This window comes from Haliotis asinina, chromosome 4 (genome assembly GCF_037392515.1).
Source record: "Haliotis asinina isolate JCU_RB_2024 chromosome 4, JCU_Hal_asi_v2, whole genome shotgun sequence".
NCBI classification, from domain to species: Eukaryota; Metazoa; Mollusca; class Gastropoda; order Lepetellida; family Haliotidae; genus Haliotis; species Haliotis asinina.
In genome coordinates this window covers 45,572,316-45,598,528 of record NC_090283.1, presented here as the reverse complement: position 1 = coordinate 45,598,528, position 26,213 = coordinate 45,572,316, and the positions used below count along the sequence as shown (strand labels likewise).

The following is a 26,213-nucleotide window of genomic DNA, read 5'->3' as shown; positions in this document are numbered from 1 at the left end:
TTTGATACGTAGGCCCGACCAGTAGAATGAATGTGTGACGTAATGCCCTTGACAATGCATTTAACTATAGTCACAACAAGAACTCTTTCAAGAAAAGTTTCAAAACACTATTTGAAAAATAATGAGTGTCAAGTTTTTATTTTTTCCTGAGTTTGTAATGGAGCCCTTGAAGCGGACGTGTCTGGACATGAGCGTCATATAAGCGGATTATTACAATTACTATTCATCACTACCCATCTCTCTCTCCTCTCTCTCACCTCCCCTCTCTCTCTCACCCCTCCTTCTCTCTCTCTCTCTCTCCTCTCTCCCTCTCACCTCCCCCTCCTCTCTCTCACCTCCCCTCTCTTTCTCTCACCCCTCCTCTCTCTCTCCTCTCTCTCTCCTCTCTTCCTCTCACCTCCCCTCCTCTCTCTCTCTCACCTCCCCTCCTCACTCTCACCCCCCCTCACTCTCACTCTCACTCTCACTCTCACCTCCCCTCCTCTCTCTCACTCTCTCTCACTCTCACCTCCCTCCTCTCTCTCTCTCCTCTCTCCCTCCTACCTTCCCTGCTCTCTCTCTCACACCTCCCCTCCTCTCTCTCACCTCCCCTCACTCTCTCTCTCACTCTCACTCTCACCTCCCCCTCCTCTCTCTCACTCTCTCCCACTCTCACCTCCCCCTCCTCTCTCTCTCTCTGCACATATACACGGAGAAGTTTTATAACTGGTATATGACTAAATATGAACTAAGGGAGCTTACTGCGTCACGTTTTAAAATTATTACGCTCAGTACAGAAACAGTTTAGAGGCTTTGGTTATTTACACACGATGGCGATAGGTACATGATGTTCAGATCTGAATGCGCCATCTGTTGATCATACGCCTGATGTTACAAACTGACAGTTTATAGATTACACACAACACAGCAAAAGTCCTCAACCCATAGTACATTCACCGTACAGCTGTTAGTGATAAATTATACATTCGTGCACACTGTTGTGTTTCGTTATCTCCATTTAGTAGATCTCTGCATCGCAAGCTTTGACGTTTATTGGAAGTGTACATGCCGACGTTCAATTTCTCTTGTCAGGTATCTAGGCATTAGGTAAAGTGTATAAAGTGAAGTGATTTCTGGCTTTGTTTGGAACACAGTGTGTTGTATTTTTCGGAAATGTACATATTTAATGTCTGACTATGATAATGTAGAATATTTAGACCGTGCCTTATCATCCTCAAAGCGCGTAAATATAATCTGATCATTATTGCCCTGGATAACCCAAGCTTCTACTCACTTGCCTAAGTTAAGACCACATTTGTTTCCTTATGGGACATAACTCAAATTCTAGAACCTGTAAGAAGTCACGATGTCAAACACGGTCTCTCTTTTGGCAACTCTGTCCAGCGTTCCTTAAGTTCAACTTATGTGAGACCTGAGCTCCATGCACAGGACCACACTGCACCGCAATGATGTATTTTCTTCAATGACTTCGGTAAATACCATCCCAACTGGAAATAACGTTATGCACAATTCCCCAACCTCATGTATTTAGTACCGAGTCGCATCTTGTGGTCAACCAAGCGTTTATCAGCATACTGACATCCATTGTCTAAAACCAGCGGGTCTTGAACCATTCGTAACTACTCGTCACTTTCCGTGACCTACAAAAAGACACCCGGCTTGCCGGAATGACACGAGTAGTTAGCAAGGGGCCTTGAACATGCCCATCAGCATTCAACCAGCTTAATTTTTTGCACATACCAACCCTGCCGTGATATGTGGTCTCGTTCATGCAGATAGAGGGGAAAGGTGAGCTTATGGATTTCAGAATTTCTTTAATCAGGCATCAGCCATGATCATGTTCATATGTTCATGGTGTATATGTTTTTGTAGAATGTTAGGGACTTGATTTCCACTGATTCGTTTGTATAATGGTTCTAGAATTCGTTTTAGGTTTTTAGTATAGGTCATCCGTGGCAGGCGTCAAAGCTCATTCAATTCATTGACAGCTGTGAGCTTTGGATGTTGCCAGGCCGCTTGTATTTACATCCAGCTGTACGTAGCCATGTCTATAGTTATGCACTGTGGTAGAGTGAGTGAAGTAAAATTTATCTTCACGGCAGCACAATTTCAGCCCTGTCGTGACGAGAACATTTAATTTTGTACATAGTGATTAATGGTAAATTGTAAAAAGCTGTCAATGAAGGACAGTAAAATAACTTGATTATCACATGGTCGAATTTAAAACTAGCTATGAGATCTAAAACAGTTTACCTGTAGACGACAATACAAGGTAAAACAATCTACATATATTGTAGCATGGGAACGTATTATTAGTTTGAGTGAGTGTCGTTGTTCCCTGTCTTTATATGGAAGATGCTCAACAACTTGTAGCATGGGAACGTATTATTAGTTTGAGTGAGTGTCGTTGTTCCCTGTCTTTATATGGAAGATGCTCAACAACTTGTAGCATGGGAACGTATTATTAGTTTGAGTGAGTGTCGTTGTTCCTTGTCTTTATATGGAAGATGCTCAACAACTTCCACCATACAGCTGGAATATTCATAATTAATTGATGTGTGTTTCAATTTCTATTCAATGGGCTATTGTACTCTGTGACAAGAACACTGGCAGATGGTACTGAATATGGTGTCATCTGATGCGTGTATGAATTATGTTTGCTACCTTATGCCACATTAACCAACACTGTAATTATGTGGACGTGATAGATAATCGACGCTGGATAGAGAATGGGGATGGGTGAAGATGTGAAATAGATACATACGTAAGTAAGTAGGTGGACGGTAAGTGAGGCAGGCAGGTAGGTATTTCCTTTATGCCATGCACGGTGGCCTATCAAAACAGCACATAATAAAAGAAATGTATCATTTTGCCGTTATTAACGTAGATTCGTCGCCGAGGTTGAAAACTCCGTTCATTTCCGACAAACATAAGTTAGTTGAGACTTATCCCAACACAACACGTCATGCACGTCATAAACACTAGAAATGAGGAGGGTGGGGGAGAGAGAGAGATTGGGGAGGGTGGGGTTGAGGTATAAACGTCAACATTGTCACCCGTCGTCGTATTATCTTCCTTTCAAACGTGTAAAGAACATACATGCGAATGTACCATGACATGACGAACATGAGCTGATCTGAATTTCTATACTAACAATACACCCAGCAAACCACTCAGTTTCGATGAACGCTGGCGGTTTGTTGGTAATCTCAATGATCGTTGTTGCTGATGTTAAAGATGAAGGAAGAGGGCACGTATTCCTGGGTGGTGCTGGGTGCTTCCTCCGCCACTATGCTGATTGGCTCAAGTATCACCTACGCCACTGGTGTGTTCCTCGTCGCCATGTTGAAGGAGTTTGAAGAGGACTTAGTTCTCACAACCTGGGTAGGATCGACTTTCGGCTGCATGTTCGCCCTAGCAGGTACGGTCTTTAGTAATGCGTACTTCATCATCTTATTACAGAATCCTGATTGGACATGGGTCCGGGTGTTCAGTTCGCTTTAAACGGAGATCTGCAATACACAGAAAACGAAAACCGTTCCTTATCCGTTTGTTGTTTAATGTATGTGACGGAGGTTGACCATGTTCACCTACGTTGCAAACGCCATTGTAACATTAGTGTCATAATTAATGATTGTTTCTTTTCGCCATATGCGTAGAAAAGGCAGTAGGATTTATGTGGATAGCAACTGTGTGGAGGTGATAAATAACCGATGCACTAGGTAAAGCACTAAGATATAATATATGTTCATAAAAATGATGTGGAGTTGATCAATAACCGAAGCATAGATAAAGCACAATGACTTATGTTGATGGCAACTTTGTGGAGGTGATAAATAACCGATGCATAGGTAAAGCACTAGGATTTATGTGCATAACAATTATGTGGAGTTTATCAATAACCGAGGCATAGATAAAGTACAATGATTTATGTTGCTGGCAACTTTGTGGAGGTGATAAATAACCGAAGTATAGATAAAGCACTAGGATTTATGTGGGTGGTATCCTCTTTTGCCATTCGGGCTGGTTGTATGTTTAAGGAGTCAAGGGGATTATGAGAATCGCTCGACTGGGTTTGTTTCTTCAACTAATCACAACTGTCTGGGGGGTTGATGACCAAGCCAAGAAAGGCATTTAGTACGGTTCTTACTATTAATCACAGTCATACATAATACAGAGCATACAGCAATGTACACAATAATCATCATGATGAAAGAGCGTAAATATAAAAAATTAATAAATTACTATCAACCACACTCATACATATTGATGTTGAAGTCCCAATCATGTATAATCAATGTCTACAATGAAGGTTCCCACACAACTGGCTTTAAAATCCAATAAAATGGGAAACAGCATCTCCACACTCTTTCATGGCCTATCTTCCTGCTTGGAAATTTTCTAATTCTGTCTGTAGTCTGTCGTTCAGCTTTCAATATTTCATAGCAATTACGAGGAGGTGATAAATAATCAACTCTGGATAGAAAATGGGGATGGAGTGAGTTAGCGTGTTTAGTTTTATTCCAGCTATATTCCGCAATATTCCAGTTCTATGATGGCGGTCTGTAAATAATCGAATCTGGACCAGACAATCCTGTAATCAACAACATGATCATCGATCTACAAAATTAGTATATAACATGTGTCAACCAAGTCATCGAGTCTGACCACCAGAAATAGGGTGTCCAATCACTCACTTAGCCAGATTCTGTTAAAAAACATCTCTCACATAGAGATTTTGCTGACTGGGGTTAGTGTTTTCATAACATATAGCCCAAGTGAGTGAGTGAGTTTGGTTTTTCGCCGCACTCAGCAATATTCCAGCTATATGCCGGCGGTCTGTAAATAATCGAGTCTGGACCAGACATTCCAGTGATCAACAACATGAACATCGATCTGCGCAATTGGGAACCGATGACATGTCTCAACCAAGTCAGCAAGTCTGACCACCCGATCCCGTTAGTCGCCTCTTACGACAAGATTAGTCGCCTTTTATGGCAAGCATGGGATGCTGAAGGCCTATTCTACCCCGGGTAGACCTTCACGGGTAGAATGGGGATGGATGCAAGTGCGAAACAGATAAATTGGTAAGTTGGCAGGTAGGTAGGTAAGTCAATAACATAGACAAAGCAGTTGGAATGACAACTTCATTGCATTCTACTCCCGTTGAAGGCCGTGAAGCTGCACAAATAATTTATACAGCTCAATTACGACAGTGTTTATGTCAAAGGCTTCAGTTCCGGATATAACTCTTTAGGTCTTCCTAAACAAACAGCAGCTTCTCGAGGCAAATAAATCAGGACTTACATTCACAGCTGACAATAAAGTTGGGGCTCGATTTCCAGGCCCACAGAAAGGCGCTTATTTCAAGCACTAGTTCGCCAAACCATTAACATTAACGTTTTCTTTGATAAGCATATCTTGAGAGTTTGGGCAACAAACTCCAGTCACTAACATCATGAGCATGAAGCCATCCAATTGCTAAAGGTTAGCATGGAAACCAAACCAGTGACCTAACCAGTTCCCATCGAATTATCCGTACTGATCAGTTGAGAGTAAAGTAGTTGTCCGAATGTACGATACTGATTATTTGATTATGTCAGAATCGCCCCTTTATGAAAACAACAACATATTCATAGAAATATCCCAGTTGGCACATTAAACGTTTACATGCATTCTCAGAGTTGTATTTAAAACTCGCATTATGCTTTACAGGTCCAGTTGCCAGCGTGATTATCAACATGTTTGACTGTAGAACGTGTGTAGTAATGTCTGGTGTGTTGATGATGACCGGATTTGCGACAAGTTTTCTGGTGACAGACATACGATTCTTGTTTCTGACATTTTCTTTAGTAACAGGTAAGTAACTTGCCTCATTGTGTTGTGTCATATCGACCGCGTATTCTGTGTTAATGCTAGTGGCAGGTTTGATGCCAGTGACACCTTGCAATGTCATATTTACTGTGTACTCAATGTGCGATGTGTGAAAGTTTCTAAATGGGAGGTGTTCACTATTGTTGCCTTGTGTCATATATAGAGGATACTAAACGACATTCTGCGTTATACACTTTTTATCAAACGAGATAGTGATTTGGTATCAAACGAGTGAAAACTAGTTTAATATAGATGGTATTTCATGGAAGCGTGTTTAGCATTCTGTGTATCACTCTCAACATAAATTGATTAAATTGCGGCGATATTGCCTACAGTGTGCACGTGATGACTCCAAGCTTTCCGACAGTTAAGCAAGGTCAAATACTATTGTGACAGAGGAATTACCATTGTGACGTCATGACTGTAAACCAATATGGCGACATACTTGCGGTCCTACACTGCAATATCTTCAACGGACGAGTTATGAAAACTATTTAATCTACGTCCAGTATCTGTTGTCAACAAATGATATGTGTGTAATGTCATCGAATATTGTCATATTATCTGTTTGAGTGCCTATGTGAGTGACTGAGTGAGTGAGTTTTGTTTTACACCACTCTCAACAATATTCCAGGCATATGGCGGCGGTCTGTAAATAATCGAGTCTGGACCAGACATTCCAGTGATTAAAAACATGAGCATCGATCAGTGCAATTGGGAACCGATGACATGTTTCAACCAAGTCGGCGAGCCTGACCACCCGATCCCGTTAGTCGCCTCTTACGACAAGCATAGTCGCTTTTTATGGCAAGCATGGGATGCTGAAGGCTTTTCACAGGTCACGGTTCCAGATGGTAGCTGTATATAGTGTCATTAGCTAGTTTCATATTAACTGTGTAATCAACGTCCAGTACCTATTTGACCAATAGCTGAATGTAGGTATGTAGTTCCACTATATAGCGTTTTATAACAATTATTGATTATGAGGAAAGAAATACAACTGTGTTTTGAAGTGACCTACTGGGGATTTTATTGTTTTAGTTGAATGGCGTTCATGATGAAATCGACTTCAAATGCAGGGATGAACATGAAACAACCTCTGTTTTTCAGGTTTGGGCATGTCACTAGCAGGAACTGGAGCAATAGTTGTTCTAGGATACTACTTTCGTGAACATGCAGCCATCGCATCTAGTATCTGCTTCACCGGAGCTGGAATTGGAATATTTGTTCACCCACCGCTTGTCCAGTTCCTTCTAGAGACATATGGTTTTCATGGAGCCTATCTTATAATTGGGGGAATAACATTTCACGCCTGTGTAGCCGGCATGCTAATGCGGCCAGGTGTTGCTGAGCGGGCAAGAAAACAACATATCTTGGGTGGTGAAACTCTCAGGAACAAGATTTTGCTTTCAATGTGTGGAACTTCGACGATGATTTACAATGTAATTCAAAACGGATCATTCCTATTTTTTGTAGCCGGTATTTTGTGTTTTTCGCTTGGTGTCTCTGCACAATATCAGTTCCTACCTGAATATTTCATAACACAAGGATCTACATTAGAAGAAGCTTCTTTTGTTGTATCTGCGTCCGGTGTTGGAAGTATCTTCTCGCGACTTCTCGTTGGATTTGCCGCAAGTGACGAGAAGATCGGTGGTGCCACAATATTTCCCTCCATCAATGGGATAATGGCGGTTTTCACGTTCTTTTTACCACTGTTCAAATCATCAACTTATCCAAGATTAGCATATGGAATCATCCTTGGTGTATATACGGGAGGTACGTGGGTTCTTATGACTACTTTAACACTGGATATTCTTGGTCTTGGAGACTTTGCGACAGGCGTGGGTATCGGAAGGTTCTTGTGTGGCGCTGGCTACTTGATCGGTCCTCCAATTGCAGGTAAGAAACACCGTGGAGGATGGGTAAAGTGTTTTGTATTTCCATCAATATCAACAAACTTCTTTCAGATCGATCCAGAAAAAAACACATTAAGGAAACGACTATGTTCCCTGTATCAGGATTGAATTCCTGACACGACTTTCCTAATGACATGTCTTCATAAGTCTTTCTCTTTACTCACTCGGTGCGGTGGGGAAGTCTTGTGGTTAAAGCGTTCGCTCGTCATCCCCAAACCTGGGTTCGATTCCCCGTATGGTAACGATGTGTGAAGATTATTTTTAGTGTCTCCGTTTATCATAATCTGTTCACACGAAAACAAGTCCGACGTTTGTGACTCATGTGCTATCCTGACTGATTTTATATTTCAGGGACAATGATGGAACAAACAGGAGATAAAAACAGTGCATTTATGTTTTCGGGTAGGTTGCTACTTTCTTTTATGCTGAACCTTTCATGGTGTCTGTGTCCAGACTGTCTACCGATTGTATTATGTACAACGATCCATGTTGCCATGATACATTGACACTCACGAAATATTTGCTACACAAATAACTGATATCCCATTAATTTCACTTTCCATTGTCAACTATATGAATGTACCGTCGAAACCGGCATCTATCCAATCCGGCAAGTTGTCATCACCGGCTCAAAATCTCAGTCCCATCGGTGACTTGTATAGTTATCATCAGCTCTAAAGTCCGGCTCGTTGTCTAAACCAGATAATTTCTTCAGCCCTAAAGAGTGCCGGCTTGGACAGCTTCCACTGTAGTTAAGATTTAACGTCACATCGGCAATATTTCAGAGAACGAATTTCGTATTAAATAGAATATTGAAAATAGTGTTTATGGAAACAAACACCAATCCCCTTTCAAAACGTTTCCCCCGAGGATCACCCCCTGATTATGTAAAAACGTAATGCTACTCACTCGTGATACTGATCGTTTTGCTGTCATCATTTGAAAAGTATAATTTTTTTGTCCTAAAATCTAACATCTGTCATTGAAGGCTAGCATCCGCCTTAACACATGGCAATGCAGTTTTTGCATGGGAACGGTTTTCCCTTGACGTTTTTCACGTTATTTACGTTTTGTACTTCAGTCTGACAAAAACAAAACGTGCGTCACATATTGCGTTTGCCAGTCGAACGGATTCTGGAAGGTAGAGGAGAAAGTGTTTACCTAGGCTTAGAGTGTTCGCTCCGGGTCCCAATACCCTAACTGATACAAAAAATGAACGAAGTCACCCTGTCTATGGGGATGGAATATGGCTCATAGCAGGTTAAAACACATTCACACTTTTCCAAAGTGGACATCTAACAACATGAAATTGTACCTTTGACCAGTGGTAATGAAATAGTCCAGTGAGAGTTTGCTTGATCCTACTATGTTTCGTGTTCGCTCGTGTTGAAACTGTCCACTAATGTCTGTATGACACTACACTAATGTCTGTATGACATTACACTAATGTCTGTATGACATTACACTAATGTCTGTATGATAGCGCAAGAGGTTATCAAGTATAATTCTAGTAATGGTGTTTTGGCGAAGTGTGGTAGACATCAGTTGTATGTAGAATATCATGGTAAATGTGTTGAGAACTGGTGCAAACTTCTGATGACTGATAACAGTACGTATCCGAGTTATTTTTTATTCAAACAACTCGATGAATCTGGCAAGACAACATGGACAAGTGGTGTTTTCGGATTCGGTGATGTGTGGTTCTTTCAGGTTATTGGAAATGAACATCAATGTCTAAAACATATGTGTCGTACAGTAATTTCCGTTCGTGTCAATAGCAAATACTCAGTTCATATGCATATATGTGACATGCTTTGCTATCAGTTAAATTCATTTCGGACCCTGATAGCTGACGGAGCTTAAAGGTTGGAATAGAAAAACGATCACACCAGCCTTTCAAATTTCCCATTGATTAAATACATTTCCTTACAAGGTGACGATAATAATCATGGAGAAATATAATTTGTAGATTGGTCCATTATATACTTAAGAAATGTTGTCCAAGATGGCAGCCTGGCTGCTGTTTGAGCAAGATCGACAGGGCTTTGCTCAATTTAATTGTTGTGTTATTTGGCCTTATTTACTCTGGTTGATGAAAGTGCAGTATGGTTCATGAATCATCTCTAGTGATAAGCAAGGATTCCTTTAAACTTAAAATTAATTCCATAGAACTAATACTAACCGGACTTTCATGGGAGGGAAATTTGTGTCATACCGTCATGTATATGCACACAGATGTACAATATTTCCAACCTTTCAATGCTTCTATTGTGTGCACTATTTTAGCGTAGATCGTATCGTTGTTTCAGGTTCAATGTTCTTCTCGGCAACTGTGTGTGGGTTTCTGTCATCTCTGAAGAGGAAGGCCGTGGAACCCTCTGAGGACACGCGTCGGGACACAAGAGCTTCCGACACTGCTGACATTACTGACGCTCTAGTGACTGCGAGTGAATAAATTTGTATTTTACATATCGACAGCATTGTGAATTGGAAGGACAATTGCAAAAGCACTCACGTTAACCTCAATTCAGTCATTTTGATTCCTTACATATTTTGCTTACCTATACTCATTTACTGTCTTGTGAAAGAACATGTGGAATATACATTAAATAATCAGAGTCTCCTTTATTCGACATATATTGGTGTGATCGATATCCAACAAGACATGCGCACACTATATTTAGAATCGTACAGTCATACAGAATAATAGTTGTGGGGCACGTTTGAGTGTGAGTATTTGAGTGGGGAATGTGAGGGTGAGTGGTGTTTGTCATACCAATTCAATATATAACAAACGATTCACAGAATTTTGTTTGATGACTTATTTGAGTGGGGAATGTGAGGGTGAGTGGTGTTTGTCATACCAATTCAATATATAACAAACGATTCACAGAATTTTGTTTGATGACTTATTTGAGTGGGGAATGTAAGGGTGAGTGGTGTTTGTCATACCAATTCAATGAATAACAAATGATTCACAGAATTTTGTTTGATGACTTACGAATTGGCTATAGAGACTAGCAACTAAAATTAGACCATGGTACTGGCGATAATGGGGAATTACTCCTCCTGCATGATTCTCAGCAGGGCTTGTGGCATCACTTTGGTCAAGCAAACTTAAAGATGCACACTGCTATCAAATTGATGGCAGTGACATGAAGGCAATGTTGGTATGCACCAACACAGAGGGTAATGTAAGCAGAGTCGTATGTAACGTCACGCGTATAACAGACAGGATGCATCATACAGACAGACTGACATGAGCTAGACGAATAGTGTTGCTCACATTACCTGCACATTCACAATGTAATAAAGAATAAATGCATGTGTTTGTTGTATTTTCCAACGTTCCAGCTAACTGACGCCATTGGTCGAGTCTTGACTGGACAATCAAAAGATTGTAACGTCTGGTACAGGGACACGTCATCCACCGAGTCTCACTTCTTCAACTCAAAGACACCTGCAGTATGACGTCATTTCGTGCCACGCGCTGATATGGTATAGCCATTTGAAACTGATCGTGCGTGTGTATGTGTTGAGTTTGTTGAAAGAAGAGCTCATTAAAAGTAAACTGTGAGTTCCACACAGCGTTGGACGATGGCACATTTATATGCTGTGAAGGATGGAACCATTAGAGTTGACATACCTGACCCGGTACGTGATAGCCAGCGATATTCTACCCGTGCTCTACAGACCAAAGGAGGCTAAACTCTGCACATAACATGAACGTTTGAAAATGTTATTCTTTAACTCTGTCAACATCTGTATTCTCATTGTGTGTAGACTATTTCATCCATGGTATTTTCAGGGAAAAACATAAAATCTGGAGGTTGCTTTACGTCTTTAACGCGGCTATCAGTAACATTCCTGAACATGAACATGAACTAATGGAGTGGGAACAAGACAATCCAGTGATTGACACCGTGACCATCAATCTAGATATTTGGGACTGGATGACATGCATCACACTCTCGGTAAAGGTGACCACCGACTCCACTAATCACCTCCATGACACTAATGAGCTGCTGAAGACCAGTTGTAACACATGTCTATTAAGGAGCAGGATCCACCATGCCCAGAAACGTAAGGCAAGGTCCTATTGCTGACCTTGTTCGATCAGTATGTGAATCTCTTTGTCATTATTGATTGTAAATGTCATTCTTGGATGCACTCTCATGTGCAAAATACCCTATCTCAAACGAAGTTGGGCACACGGGCAAAACCAGAGCCGCTGCTTCCTTCAAAGTATCTTTAAACGTTCTTTTTTTCGCGCATTTGAAACACGAGTGTTAGTATCCATCACAAAGTTTTCACAGCCGATAGACATGCAATGATCAAAGCTAGCCCCCATAATTAAATCGTGTTTACTAAAACAGGGTGTTGAGATTATAGTGGTGTCAACATTATGCCCCAAAGGCGAGATCAAGAGTGTTGGTAAACCAAAAACACCACCAATACGTATATATATTATGTAAACGTAGTGGACTTACCGTGCTGACTTATGATCTATGACATAAATATTCCATGCATTTATTTTAGCATTAATCATCGATGAGCGCTACATTTGAGGCGAAAGAGGCCGAGATGTCACTTGAATTACAGTTGTCAAAAGGACTGAAAGAAAGTTGTAATGCACAAGTTTGCCGACATGTAATAAGACAGGGTGGTATTCCAACACAAGGGGAAAGTATTTTAAATCACAAACTATGAAGGATCTTTTTAGCAATATAAATTCTCATTTAATTATTGCCTTCTTAAAAGAATTAGATCTGTTGACTGGTTTGTAAATAAAGCAGTATTTTTTGATTGGAAGTGTGAATTAATCACTTAGATTGTTCCTGGCATTCAACTCAAGGGAGGTTGAAGTGCTGTAAAATTATTGTCCTCCTGAGAGGGTGCATAAGTCCCAAAACGTTAGAAGTCAAATTTAATCTTCCACTTTTTTAGCTGTAGTAATTTTGTCACTTTAATTTGTAGCTAATCTTGCATACAATCGCCAGCAGCTGGAGGGATAGTGTAAATCTAGCTAGGGACCATGCATGTAGCAGAGGTACTATAAGTCCCCATGGCCCCTAGTATGGCGATCTACCTTCAGTTGTTGGTGATCAATAGCCCATTTTCACATGACAGTGTCTATAATTTTCTGTGTTGTAACATTCTAGTTATTTTTCTGTCCGTCGATGACTAGTTGTTTAACTTCCTATATTTATTGTGCATCTACAACAATTCTCGTCACTATATGGCTGTAAAATTGCAAATGTGACGTTGAATTTTAACTCACTCACTTACAGACACTGTGAACAGTGACAGGTTTAATAAATGCATCATACGTTGATTAGGTTCTGGCCTTCAGTTTTTAATGGGTTAATCATCCAATCGCTATCGTTGAGTTTTCGTGGCTACTGGTCAAGATGGATTATTGCTATCTGATACATTATAGCATCTCCCTCGTCCTCTTGGTGGTGGTGATTCGTTAAGGTCCGTGGTAGAATAGGCCATCAGCAACCCATGCTTGCCATGAAAGGCGACTGTGCTTGTCGTAAGAGGCGACTAACGGGATCGGGTGGTCAGGCTCGCTGACTTGGTTGGCATACGTCTTTTGTACCCAGTTTGGCAGATCGATGCTCATGCTGTTGGTCACTTGTTTATCTGATCCAGCCTCGAATATTTCCAGACCACCGCCATATAGCTGGAATACTGCTGAGTGTGGCGTAAAACTAAACTCACTCTTGGTGGTGGTAAATAAATCAAAACGAAAGTGTTCTACCAGGGCCAACTTTTACTCAATACCAAGTGGCTTTACATCAGTTTACATCCTTCTGCTTCTTGATCACAACGTCAGCAGACTGACGGCCACCTGTACGGACCTTGTCGCCTCCATGCACTATGCAGAGTATATTTTCAGACTGAAAAATGATACGTGGAGGTTATAACAAAGTAGAACACAAAAAGCAAATGCCATGTTGAGTTTATCGGTATTATGACACAGATTATGTCCATTCTGACATTTCAGCAGAGCGTGTTTACGACGAACCAGATGCTGAACTTTGTTCAAATGGAACATGATACTTTTCTTGACACGATTTGATAATAAAAGTGACAGTGCGCAATAATTTAGAAAACATCTATGGCTGCACTTTCTTAACGATCCATTATTTTTGGACGAACTGGTGCTCACTTTTTTCACCTACATAGTTTTGTACATGATGCCTGCGTAATCGTTAACATTTCAAAAGACACAGACATGGAAATACGGAGATATGTTCAAATTATAGCCCATTCACCTCCAAACCGAGACCGAGGAATTGCTGGCTAGCTCGAAAACGAATAAACATAACATACTGAATGAAACGCTGATCATAATCAGAACATCACACCAACTCTGTAAGGTTTTTGCAGGACATTTTTCTTAAAATAAATACCAGTTCTTGTCCTGCATCAACCACGTCTTTCTAACCACCCGTTTGCCGCCTTTTTCAACAACCAATGTGCTGCTTTAGGCATACTTCTCGTGAAAAGTTTTCAAAAAAATATATGAAATCATCGAAACAATAAAGGGGACCTTCCCAGAATTGACAGTAGTGTTGTATTCCTCTGTGAACACTTACCCTTGACTTGGCAGCAAGAGTTGCCATTGTCACAGGTTTGACCCTCGACGATGTTGGCGCATGTTATCAACTGGCACGTCCGTCCGGTCCCGCTAGCTGCACAACCTGAAAGAAACGTAAGCTGTCTACAAATAATGCATCAGACTATGGTTTTACCTTGCTTTTACGGCAACAATTTCTTTACTCAATTCGGTGGTTGAATTTGTTAGTCACTCTGTGAATGTGTTAGTGCACTGCATTTATACAGAAATGCAAAAGCTTTTGAGGTCCTAGTAAATCCTCTTGCTAAAGATTTTAGTGACCTGAACATTTGTTTCCTTTTGGTTTTATCTGATGAAATCGAAAGCTGAAATCATGGAAGCACGGAACTGTTTTTCCAACGAGCTATTAAGTTAGGCTTAATGCCACCATGAACTGGCTACCATCATTCGATTTTGAAATATAAGGAGAAATCGACGCCATTTTTCATTCATACACACTAGCATCGCTCCGCCGCAATGGACAAGTTACCTTAGTACACATGGAGACGATATACGTCCACACTGTATAACTACTTACAACATCCTGGCGAATTATCTCACTGATCACTTATCCATCTGTCAATTGTGCGTGCATTGTTTTCCTCAAACGCGTACGAATATCCACATTTAGACATTTAATAATTTCGTTTTACAGATTCATCAAAGAACAGGAAAGACATTGAAGATTTCGTCCTAGATCTATAGCTATCCGAGATTGTGGTTTTACTCAGTAATTCGAGCAGGTGTATGGGAAATAATAGAAAAACTCTGACAGTCTGAATCCGACACTTATAGTTGAGGAAACACATAAGTAAACAAGCATTTGGTAATTTATTCGACAGCGTGACTAGCATCCTCGATTTCTCCAGGGTGTACGTTCTGATGAATTCCCATTACACCCTGCACCATCTACGGTTCGGCCTGGTACTTTCATTATCTCGCTTTGCTGGCCCCACCTTCTGAAAGTAGCCAATGAGCTAGCCGTTACAACCGAGCTTGCCAGGGTCAACAAAGATAGTGGTCTTTGTACGCAGTGCAACTTAGATTTGGGGAAATTCATACAGAAAAATTGATAGACTCGAAACTTTGAAAAACTGTAGGTAAGGACTCTGACTTCTGCTTCTTTCATAGAACCTCTGCTTCATTGGGTATAAAGCCAGCCAAGGGAGGTAATGAATTTATCGGGCTGAGTCGAAGATGCATCCAGGGTTTAGTGGATACTTATCGGAACGTATACACTAGGGTATATCGTGGGTGCGCGATGGTATATGGGTACAATGCGTGAAGCCTATATCAGCTGTCCCCTCGCCCATATTGCTGGAATATTGCTAAAAGCTAAATCTATACTCACTCACTTACTCCATGCCTGCTTCAATCATGTGAATACTCTGCAAAGAACTGAAGTGAAGCTAGTTTTATTCTTACTGTTATTTTCTGTTGTCTCTGGAACTTGTGTCGTAGTTTCATTGTCATTGTCATTTCCTTCATCTTCATCTTCATCTTCATCTTCATCGTCGTCCTCATCGTCGTCCCAGTCTTCATCGTCGTCATCTTCAGATGGTAAAAAACCTCCGATTCTCATTAACAGTTTGAGAATTTCCATATGTTTCATTCCGTTCTCATGCACCTCTTCGGTGTTACCCAGAGAAAACAGGCCAACCAAAAGTAATATCACGCGAAACATTTCTTTCCACCTTTGGTATAACAAGCTGTAGCAACAGGCAGAGAGCTAATGCATACCTGCCTATGGATTCCATGTCTTATATCCTCTCTCCACTGTCGTACATTGTTCATGACATATTTTGATTCATTTTGTTTACCAAGGTACCTGCATGGATATTACATTTGTAAAAAGCACTCTTTCCCCGATTATTGCTTTGCACCCTGTAACAGACAAAACGTAATTAATTTTAGTAGCATTTTATTGGACAGGATGATGATTCACTGGCTCTAGAGTGTGTGTCACCTGTTCTTGGATACAACGGACTAGCCCGCACCGACGGCAATAGAACCTTGTACATTAAGATAAATTCTCACACGATAAATCTATCTTTGACATGTAATAAGTAGGAGCGTGTAGTATGCATCAATTGATACTCATGTATTTTCAAACAGGGATATATACTCTTAAAAAAAAGTAGAGGAACTTTATGTTTTTTATTTACGATTAAAACTATTTAGGCGATTTATCGGAGTCAATCAATGTTGATATGATAATATTGAATGTTTTGAGAGTGCACCACCAGTTGCACTTCCCTACAACCATAGTTATTTGGTTGAATGAAAGATGACTGGTGTATGGCATGTAATTTGCATGTATACGATTTCCATTTTAAAACAAACAACTAGAAACAAACACTAACAAATCTTCAGGATAAACTGCACTGTGTGAACAGTGAAGTCCGAGGCTATGGGTCATTACTCATAATAACTATACCAGTATTGTTCAGTGATGACGGACTCATCACCATTATACGCCTGCAATAATCATGGACCTCGTTTCACATGGCTGCCGTATGCCTAAGATCTTATAGCTTTTCTCGTAGCATTCGTAACTCCTGTACTGTAACATAGGAAGAACATTGTGAAACTGTGTCCTGATCTTTATAGTGGCGACAAACATCACACACGCGCACACACGCGCACACACGCGCACACACGCGCACACACGCGCGCACACGCGCACACACGCGCGCACACGCGCACGCAAGGACACAGATCAGCACAGGCACACTGGTCAGAGGTCTTTGTGTTCCTGCCTTTATAATCCTGTATCATTTTGGTATTAAACCAAACTCACTTTCTCTGTCCAATAAGTACTATTATTATTACCTGGAACTCAACTTGGGAATGTGAAAGTAATCTGTGCTGACGTCATTTCAGGAATGCCGTAGTATGGAGATCTACCTTCAGTTGTTGGTGATATATAGATCGCATTTTATATTGTTTATAACAAGTACTGCTAGTAGCTTTTAACTTTCCACACTAGTTTTAATTGTAACTGTGAAATTCTGTTCGTTTTACTGTGTTACTTTGACGACAGGATTTTATAATATATACAGAATTCATTTCAATATCAAACATATTCTCGTCACGATATGGCTGAAATATTGAAGATGTGATGTTAAATATTAACTCATTCACTCACTCACTCACTCACTCACTCACTCAATAATGTCGTCGTCTTTGATTGTGTGAACATCGAACTAATAAACTAATGAACCCCAATACACTAATGAACATCAACTTCCCTGTCACGTGACCGGCATTTGATCCAACGCAATGTCGTATATCATGTTAACGCCAGGCTATATCAGACCGTTTTGTTCATGTACAAAGGCTGGTCACTGCCTCTCGCAGGTTACCTGCGGATATTCAAGGCTGGTATAGTCATTTACTTTTATTAGTGTTATTTGGGCATGCAGAGGTATAATTTTTGTGCAACAGTCAATATTAATCTACAGTATATTACTTTGTTTTGTTAGAATAGTGACAAAGCTTTTGTCCGAATTGTACTCAGATGCAATCTGTGGGTGTGGACGGACTGAGAAATGATTGTGTGAATTTGTGGTCAATACTGAACTTGGTCACCCCTTGACCATGGTCATTTATTGACAATATGTTCTGAATATGAATAATACACTCTTCTACAACAACTGACATCACTCCACAGAAAAATGACAAAAAAAGATTTTTGTGACACACAGTTCGTGTATGGTTTTATGCCGCTTTTAGCAATATCCCTAAATACCACGGCGAGGGAACCAGAAATAGACTTCACACACTGTATTCCGCGAATCGAACCGTCGAATGTTTAACCCAGTAGACCTCCACACCGCCGCCACTGCACTTGGGAAGATTCGTGGTATAAGACCAAGCAGTCCAGTGATTGATATCAGCAAAGTTTCATGCTGCCTTCAACCAAGCCATCGGGACCGCTACATGCATTTAGCTCTTCTTAATACATTAAAGAGATTGATCTAAGTATTCTAATCCCAAATCTTAAGGCGTCTAAACATAAAGCTATAACAGTGGTTTGTAAGAACTGATGGATTTACGTGTACATAACACACAAAAAGTTAAAAAAACCCCCAAAACGATAATAGTAATAATACAAAAACCACGTAGTACCCAGAATCTAAGGTGGTGCTAATTTTGCGAATCAAATACCGTGCATTAAATATAAGAAGGATGTTTTCCCTCAGCAGAAAACACTGGTTCAATACGTAGACCTGATGGGTAGGATGATATTCACCACACCATTAAATGTAGAGTAAAAAGTCGAGAAGTAGATGTTAATGTGAAAGACAAACGGCCACGACACTAAACACTGACTCACTACATAGGGCCTGGTGTGAAATTCATCCCACCCCACTACTAAACACTAACTCAAAACATTGAACCTGATGTGAAAGTTACACCGTCACAAAAGTAAACACTAATTCAAAACATTGAACCTGATGTGAAAGTTACACCATCACACCAGTAAACACTAACTCAAAACATAGAACCTGGTGTGAAAGTTACACCATCACATCAGTAAACACTAATTCAAAACAGAGAACCCTGGCTCAATACGTAGACCGGTGGTTAAGGATGATGTGCTCCCTTAAAAGAGAAAATTCGTAGGCCCGTAGGCGAGGATGCTATTCTCCCTCAACAGACAGCGCCTACTCAATACGAGGACCTCACGCGAAAGATCAACCAATGGGACATACCCTCAGACTGTCCTGAGTATAATTGTTGAGGGTTTTTTTTCTTCTTCTAAAAAGAAACCTTAAAGACACTTCCCCTTTTCTGTATTATGCCATCAGACAGCGCCAGATCCATACTTATAAAACATGGGGAAGGGTCTCTTCCCGATTTAGGAATTTCTTATGAAGTTGCCGCATACTTGGAAAGCAGCTTCGGCTTCAGAACAGGTTGACATACAGTCGAACCCCATTGTCTCGAACTCGGTTGAGACGAATTCTCGGATGTGTCGAACTGACATCTCGGTCCCTGCCGATTTCCTTATATTTATCATTATTTTTACCCTGATGTGTCGAACTAGATGTGTCGAATTCCCGGTTGTGTCTCATGTGATGCCATGCCCGAACGCCAAACAGACTGTAATTTCGTATTTTTTTAAGAGATAAATTCCCCACATGTACACGTATGTACATTATTATTTCGTTTGTATGAACTATACAACTTTTATGCCGACTGAAAATGAATTAGTGCTGTCAACTAAATGGGATCGCTTGTGAGTTTGTTAAATTATTCTTGTTCTTATCTTTTTGTAAGCATATTTACTTGCCATGACGAATAAAGTGATTGAATTGATTTACATTTGTATATGTTGTAATTTAAAGATCAATACTGCCGTAAACGTTTATTGCAAAGATATATTGTTCGTATGTGTATCCTACTGCAAAATAACGATGTGTTAAGCACCGGGGTCTTGTTGGTTCTTGGTCTTTTCAGTGCTGACGGATGTGTCGAACACTCGGATAAGTCGAACTTTCCCCTTGGACCCGACGAGTTCGACACAACGGGGTTTGACTGTATGTTGTAGTTATCGTTCAAAGGAGCAGAATCAAAGGGTTTGTAAACCCGTTTGCAGCAACTGCTAACATATTGCAGAATTCTGTTATATTGAGTGTGTCATCAAAATCCTTACATTAATACAACAACGGAGAACAACGCAAATCACCAACAAACTCAGATTTGATGATTTCCCATTTTGTCTGTAATATGTGTGAACGCACAAAAAGTCCACACCTTCCACATACTGGATCAAAATCTTTAGAAAAAAGATACCAAACACTGCAGTTAACACTTCCCTCCGAGTATTATAAAATATTCGTCCAAAACACTGTAAAATGTTGTAAAGTGTCGAATATCCATGTGTGAATCACGTTGCTTGCTCTTCAATTGTAAGAGGAGACTCCAGCCAGTGCAATAAAACCATGTTAGTGATTCGAACGAAGAACTTGCTGAAAATGCTAGAAGTTGCAGTGCGTCTGCGCATATTAACACCATCCGTTTCAGAGAAGCGGAACAATAACTGCAAACTATAATATGAGTTGTTTGTACCTTCAGTGGGTGTTGAAGAATTGTAAAACCGCTGTCACCATAAAAAGGTTACGTTAGACTAACTCAAAGTATATTTTATCTACCTGTACTTTAAACGCAATGGCGAAACTTGCAGGAATCACAAGTAATTAAAGGAAAGGTGTAATGTTGATGGGGAACCATGAAGGAACCAAACTTAAGGTACAGTAAGTTTCCATGGTGCCAAATATGGTGGCCTAACCTTTTCTCACTGGTGTTCTCTAACCCCCTTTTTCTTGTGTTCTTTTAGCCGCATGTTGCATTTGTTACTCGACTAGGTTTAAAATTATTATAAGTAATTACAATGACATTCGGTGGCAGTTTTTAAGGTATAGAAAGGGTACGACCTATTTTAGTAACAATATGGCTGGGGTACTGCCAACGTAACTTCAACTGCTAAGGAACACACTATTATCACCACGACGAACTACTACTACTACTACTACTACTACTACTACTACTACTGCTGCTGCTGCTGCTGCTGCTGCTGCTGCTGCTGCTACTACTACTACTACTACTACTACTACCCGGTCTCTAGACCCATTGCCGATTGAAGGGTTCCCGACGGAGCCACCATCTTGGCGTAATATCGAGTTCATAGTCAGAAATGTCTTTAATATTTCACACAGTTAAATGACACCAAACAAACAGTTTTGTTTACAACAGAATTCAGGCAATAACATGGAAATGTCATTCACTTTTTTAGATTTACTAACTGAAATTAATTGGCCCCCACACCACTGCAGGTATGTCACAAAGATTACTTCTAATGTTCTTGCACGGTATCCGTTTCAACTGCAGACACGTGCAACAGATCGGTTCGAAAAGGTTGCACGTTTGTCAACACGTGATAAGACAAAAACAACATATTCATAGTCATAAGTCATGTCTGCTCAAAGCAGATGCCATCGATTACAAATGTGTGTAAAACGTGTGAATATATATCAATGCAATGTTTCAAAGGGCGTCATGCCATTCTTGTTCAGAGGCTGTTTGATCAGGTTTGCAACACTCAACACCTCAGTAAACCTTTCAAGACGTTTTGTGGCAGACATGTGGAGGAAATGTCCAAATATGATGCACCAGGGACGAAACTGATGTCCATGCATTTCCCTATTTTGCTTTTATACCATACGCTCCCGAATTGTTTCAGGTGAACCGTTGACTAGCAGTAGCACATGTTTATGACAGGTGACACCAGCACAGCAGCATCCGCTCACCTTTTAGCGAACATCAATCTTTCATAGAAAGTCTATAAACAAATGCTCTGGCATCATAAGTCGTGCTGACAATCACCCAGTTGTGTGATCCAGATTCATTTTCTATACAAACAACGTCGTACACCTGTAATAATGCTGGGAACAAATAAACATGATATGGTCACAATAGCAAAGTCGACTCAGCATTAAGAGAATTCTTATGTGTGAGTGAGTGGATTTAGTTTTACGCTGCACTCAGCAATATAGAGACATCGTATTGATGTGGCTCTTGTCGCCTCTATTTCCAGGACAATTAATCCACTGACCCTGTTATTCTTTGAGTCTCAACATTCCTAAGAAACGTTTATGCCAGCATCGTCTTGCTGCTACTTCTTCATGAGCCTTATGAAACCAAGTCACTATGGCTTCAGTAACCATGTCGAGGCGAGTAACGGAATCGGGTGGTCAGGTTCGCTGACTCGACTGACACTTGTCATCGTATGCCTAAAGCGATGCTCATATTGTTGATCACTGGGTTGTCTGGTTCAAAACTTTTTGTCACGGACATATCAACATCGGAAGCATTTCTGTTTTATTTTTTGTTAATGTCTTTTTCTAGGAAAGACTACATGGCATAGATGAATCATGTAGAGCCACATACGTACACATGGCATAGATGAATCATGAAGAGCCACATACGTACACATGGCATAGATGAATCATGAAGAGCCAGACCTTTTTAGCATATGGCCATGATCGGTATTCGTTTGAGAAAAACTTGAATAGTATTGCAATAGATACAAATGTGATGAATTAGAGTTTTAGGAGCAGTGTTTTCTTTCAGCTAATACACGTGATTGTGGAGAAATTGCACCATGTGTCATTTAAGAGCAAGTTCTCAATGGCTAGTTCTTTATTTGTCGTTTAACACCGCTGTCACTGACATTGCAGCTTTGCTGTATCGTCCTTAGACAAGACGAACTGATTCGTACTGAAATCATTAGATGCATTTGATTAAAACAGGACCAATGACATCGATGCCCATGCTGTTAATCACTGGATTACCTGGTCCATTCGTTTTTTTACGACGGGCGTATAGATACATCGTGGGTGCTTCAAAAACAGACTAGTGCAAAAAATGAAAACAAAATAAAAGGAAACAGCAAATATTTCTTATGTGATCGCGGTCTTTCTTTGTATCTGCGACACCGTGGCTCTTTTTCTGTAAATCTTACGTTAAAAATAAAACATATTTAATTAGTTTGGTTTGTTGTTTAACACCGCACTCAGTAATATTTCTGGACCAGCCATTCCAGTGATTAACACCATAGGCACCGACCATCGCCAGTGGGATACGATGACAAGAGTAATATTTCAGCTCAATAATATATCTCGTTTAATGCTCAGCCTAAACACTATCTAAGCTTTGTTATGGTGATTTGGAAATGTAACATGTCTGGAACAGACACTATAGCGATTGACATCACGGGTGCCTATTTTAGCAGTCGTAATACGATGACACGTATTAATACAGTAGGCGAGCGTAAACATCCATTCCGTTCAAATGTTACAGCATTGGAGGTACGGACATTAACGTTTTATCCTCGCTTTGAATGTAGATGTTTCCTGACGTATGTAATTTGTTATAACGACAAGCAGGATCGGAGTGTCCTTACTGTGTATATCATCATATTTCAAGGGGTGGTGCTAAGGTTATCGTGTCTGGCGATCGATATAAAAATCAAGACCCAGAGCGCAAAGACTTTTTATTTTAGATAATAGGTCTGTTAATAACAGAGTCTGGACCAGACAATCCCGTGATTGACACCATGGGTATCGACGTACGCCCGTGGAATACGATGACAACAGAGTCAGCGAGCTTGAACATAGAAATTATAAACGGGAACTTGATCGGCTTGGAGGCAACCTGTGTCAGAGTCACGTACCCATGGATGTTAATCTGCAGCAAGGTATCTTGGTGGGTTGTCTCTTCAAAACCGGGATATCTACATATACACTCAGTGCATGTACGTTGCTTTCTTGGTGCAAAGCCATCAACGCGACGTCAAATCTATTTCACGACGCTGATATTGTGTGATATTTTGAGATTTCGACAATAGAACCATCGAAGCGGACGTAAAATATAACGCTCCTTTCATCTACCACGAGTACAAACCGATTCAGGTTCATTAACATGTGTGCAATCTGAATGCATTGTTTTTTTCTTTTAGCAAATATTTCACCATTCTTGAAGAACCGCGTTAGAATTGGTTTTCAGTAACGTAAGTTTGGCTTATGAGACAACTAACGGGATCGGGCAGTTGGGATCGCTGACTGGTTGACACATGTCATCGAATTTCAGTTTCTAAGGTAAATGCTCACTGGGTTGTCTCCTCCAGATTTGATAAATTACTGATTGCTGCCTTAAAGGCTGGCCATGGATTGATTGTAGCAAACTAAAAAGGCTGATGTGCAGATTGCAACTTTTCAGCACAGCAACAATCTATCATTCATTTCGAAACATATCGACAAAAACAGTTAGGGATACACCCCTAATTTTGAATTTATGAATAATCATCTATTACGTCATTAACAATCTGATGAAATATCGATCATAAAAATGCCAACATCCGTAAGTTATTTTGCCCAGTATGTACCCAGGCAACGAATATAATTCCGGAACACTCTGCACTGATGACCTGGGAATGGATCATGGAATGGCACTTCTCTGGGGCGGTTATGTTCAATGGCCGTACCTAGATCCAGGGTGGACACACGTTCATCTCACGTAGTATCCCCAGTGGACAGTGTGGATAGCATGTTGACTGACCGTTGTCCTTGCATGTGTATCATGTACACCACATGTACATTATAAGACCTGTCAACGAAGTAGAGTAAAACAAGTAGAATATCACAATTTGAATTAAAACTAGCATGGAAAGTTAAAATTAATATCACCATTTAGACAATACAATATAAAAGCAGGCTATAGATCGCCAACAACAGAAGGTAGATCACCATACTAGGGACCATGGGTTGTGGACAATGACAATAGCTCCAGAGACAGTGAGATCGATGGAAATTCGAATAAAAACTTCTGAAACCAGCCCTGCTTGTTCTTGCTGTTTCATTTACTGTACTTACCCCTTTGTCATAAATTCCAATAATAAAGATTTGAACTATGATCGTTTCTTCAACAACTTCCTAAGATGAATAAAATTCAATTAAATGATCAATAGCTCTGGTAAACTTATCAGGATTCGTAGTTTTGGTTTCACTTTGTTTCATTTACGTTTTGGTTAAATGTAAAATGAATAGGTACGTTTTCAACACAAACAGACTATAGGTGATGGATTAAATTTAATAAAAATTCAAATTACATTTTAATGCCTCACCATAAATGATGCAATCGTAGCTAACTTTGAGTGCTGTGCATAGTTGGAGGAAGTTTCTCTGATCCCCTCTTTGCGCTAGAGGTTTCCTGTGGCGATAGAATATTATCTCGGTTTTTAACGCACACAAGGCGACAGCTTATCCACCCACAATCATTACATCAAAGGTAAAAATACATTCCCGCTGAAAATAAATTTTATGTCTCTGGACTGTTTGCTCCTGATCCCAGTACGTCGGATTAACACCTTCGCTGACGCGTTAACGTCGGGTTAAAGACCTACAAGGTTACTTAAAGAATTGCCTGATAGCATGGCATGGTGTTTGCAAACGCTGTCGTTGCTTACAGTTCAGAATAGCTGAAAATCTTGTAGCAGTCTACTCGTTGAAATCGTAAGTCTCAGTTTGGTAAACATGATGTATCATTCATACTGAAGGCCACAGACCGATAGTATACCAGAACATAGTACAGTATCATTGAAATGAATAATACAGTCACATCACAATATGTCATGATGTATCAGTCAATCGTTATTCATACTGAAGGCCACAGACAGATAGTATACAAGAACATAGTACAGTGTCATTGAAAGGAATAATACAGTCACATCACAATGTGTCATGATGTATCAGTCAGTCTTTATTCATACTGAAGGCCACAGACCGATAGTATACCAGAACTTAGTACAGTGTCATTGAAAGGAATAATACAGTCACATCACAATGTGTCATGATGTATCAGTCAATCTTTGTTCATACTGAAGGCCACAGACAGAGAGTATACCAGAACATAGTACACAATATCATTGAAAGGAATAATACAGTCACATCACAATATGTCATATCGCGTCAAATGTATCACATCATATACATCACATTACACGTACTTGTATCAACGCCATATAACATCACATCATAACACCACATATTACATCATATTATATCATAGCATGTATCATATCATATCATATCATATCATACCACACAGAATCATATCATACAGACAGCATGTGCTAGAGCCCAGGAGGTACCTGCCCGCAGCCAGCTCATCAATATGGCAAGCTGTTAGGGACAAAAAATGTGAAATGTGCAAAGGGTTCTGTGCGACTC

At 40.2% G+C, this 26,213-nt stretch overlaps 1 protein-coding gene across 1 annotated transcript; it reads left to right on the top strand.

Moving 5' to 3' along the window:
• Window positions 1–3,237: 3,237 nt before the first annotated feature.
• Window positions 3,238–10,245, top strand: LOC137282511 (monocarboxylate transporter 12-like). Its single transcript, XM_067814266.1, has 5 exons — window positions 3,238–3,421; window positions 5,716–5,859; window positions 6,985–7,773; window positions 8,142–8,192; window positions 10,100–10,245. The coding sequence occupies exons 1-5, from the start codon at window positions 3,238–3,240 to the stop codon at window positions 10,243–10,245; spliced, it is 1,314 nt and encodes a 437-aa protein (XP_067670367.1).
• Window positions 10,246–26,213: the final 15,968 nt, after the last annotated feature.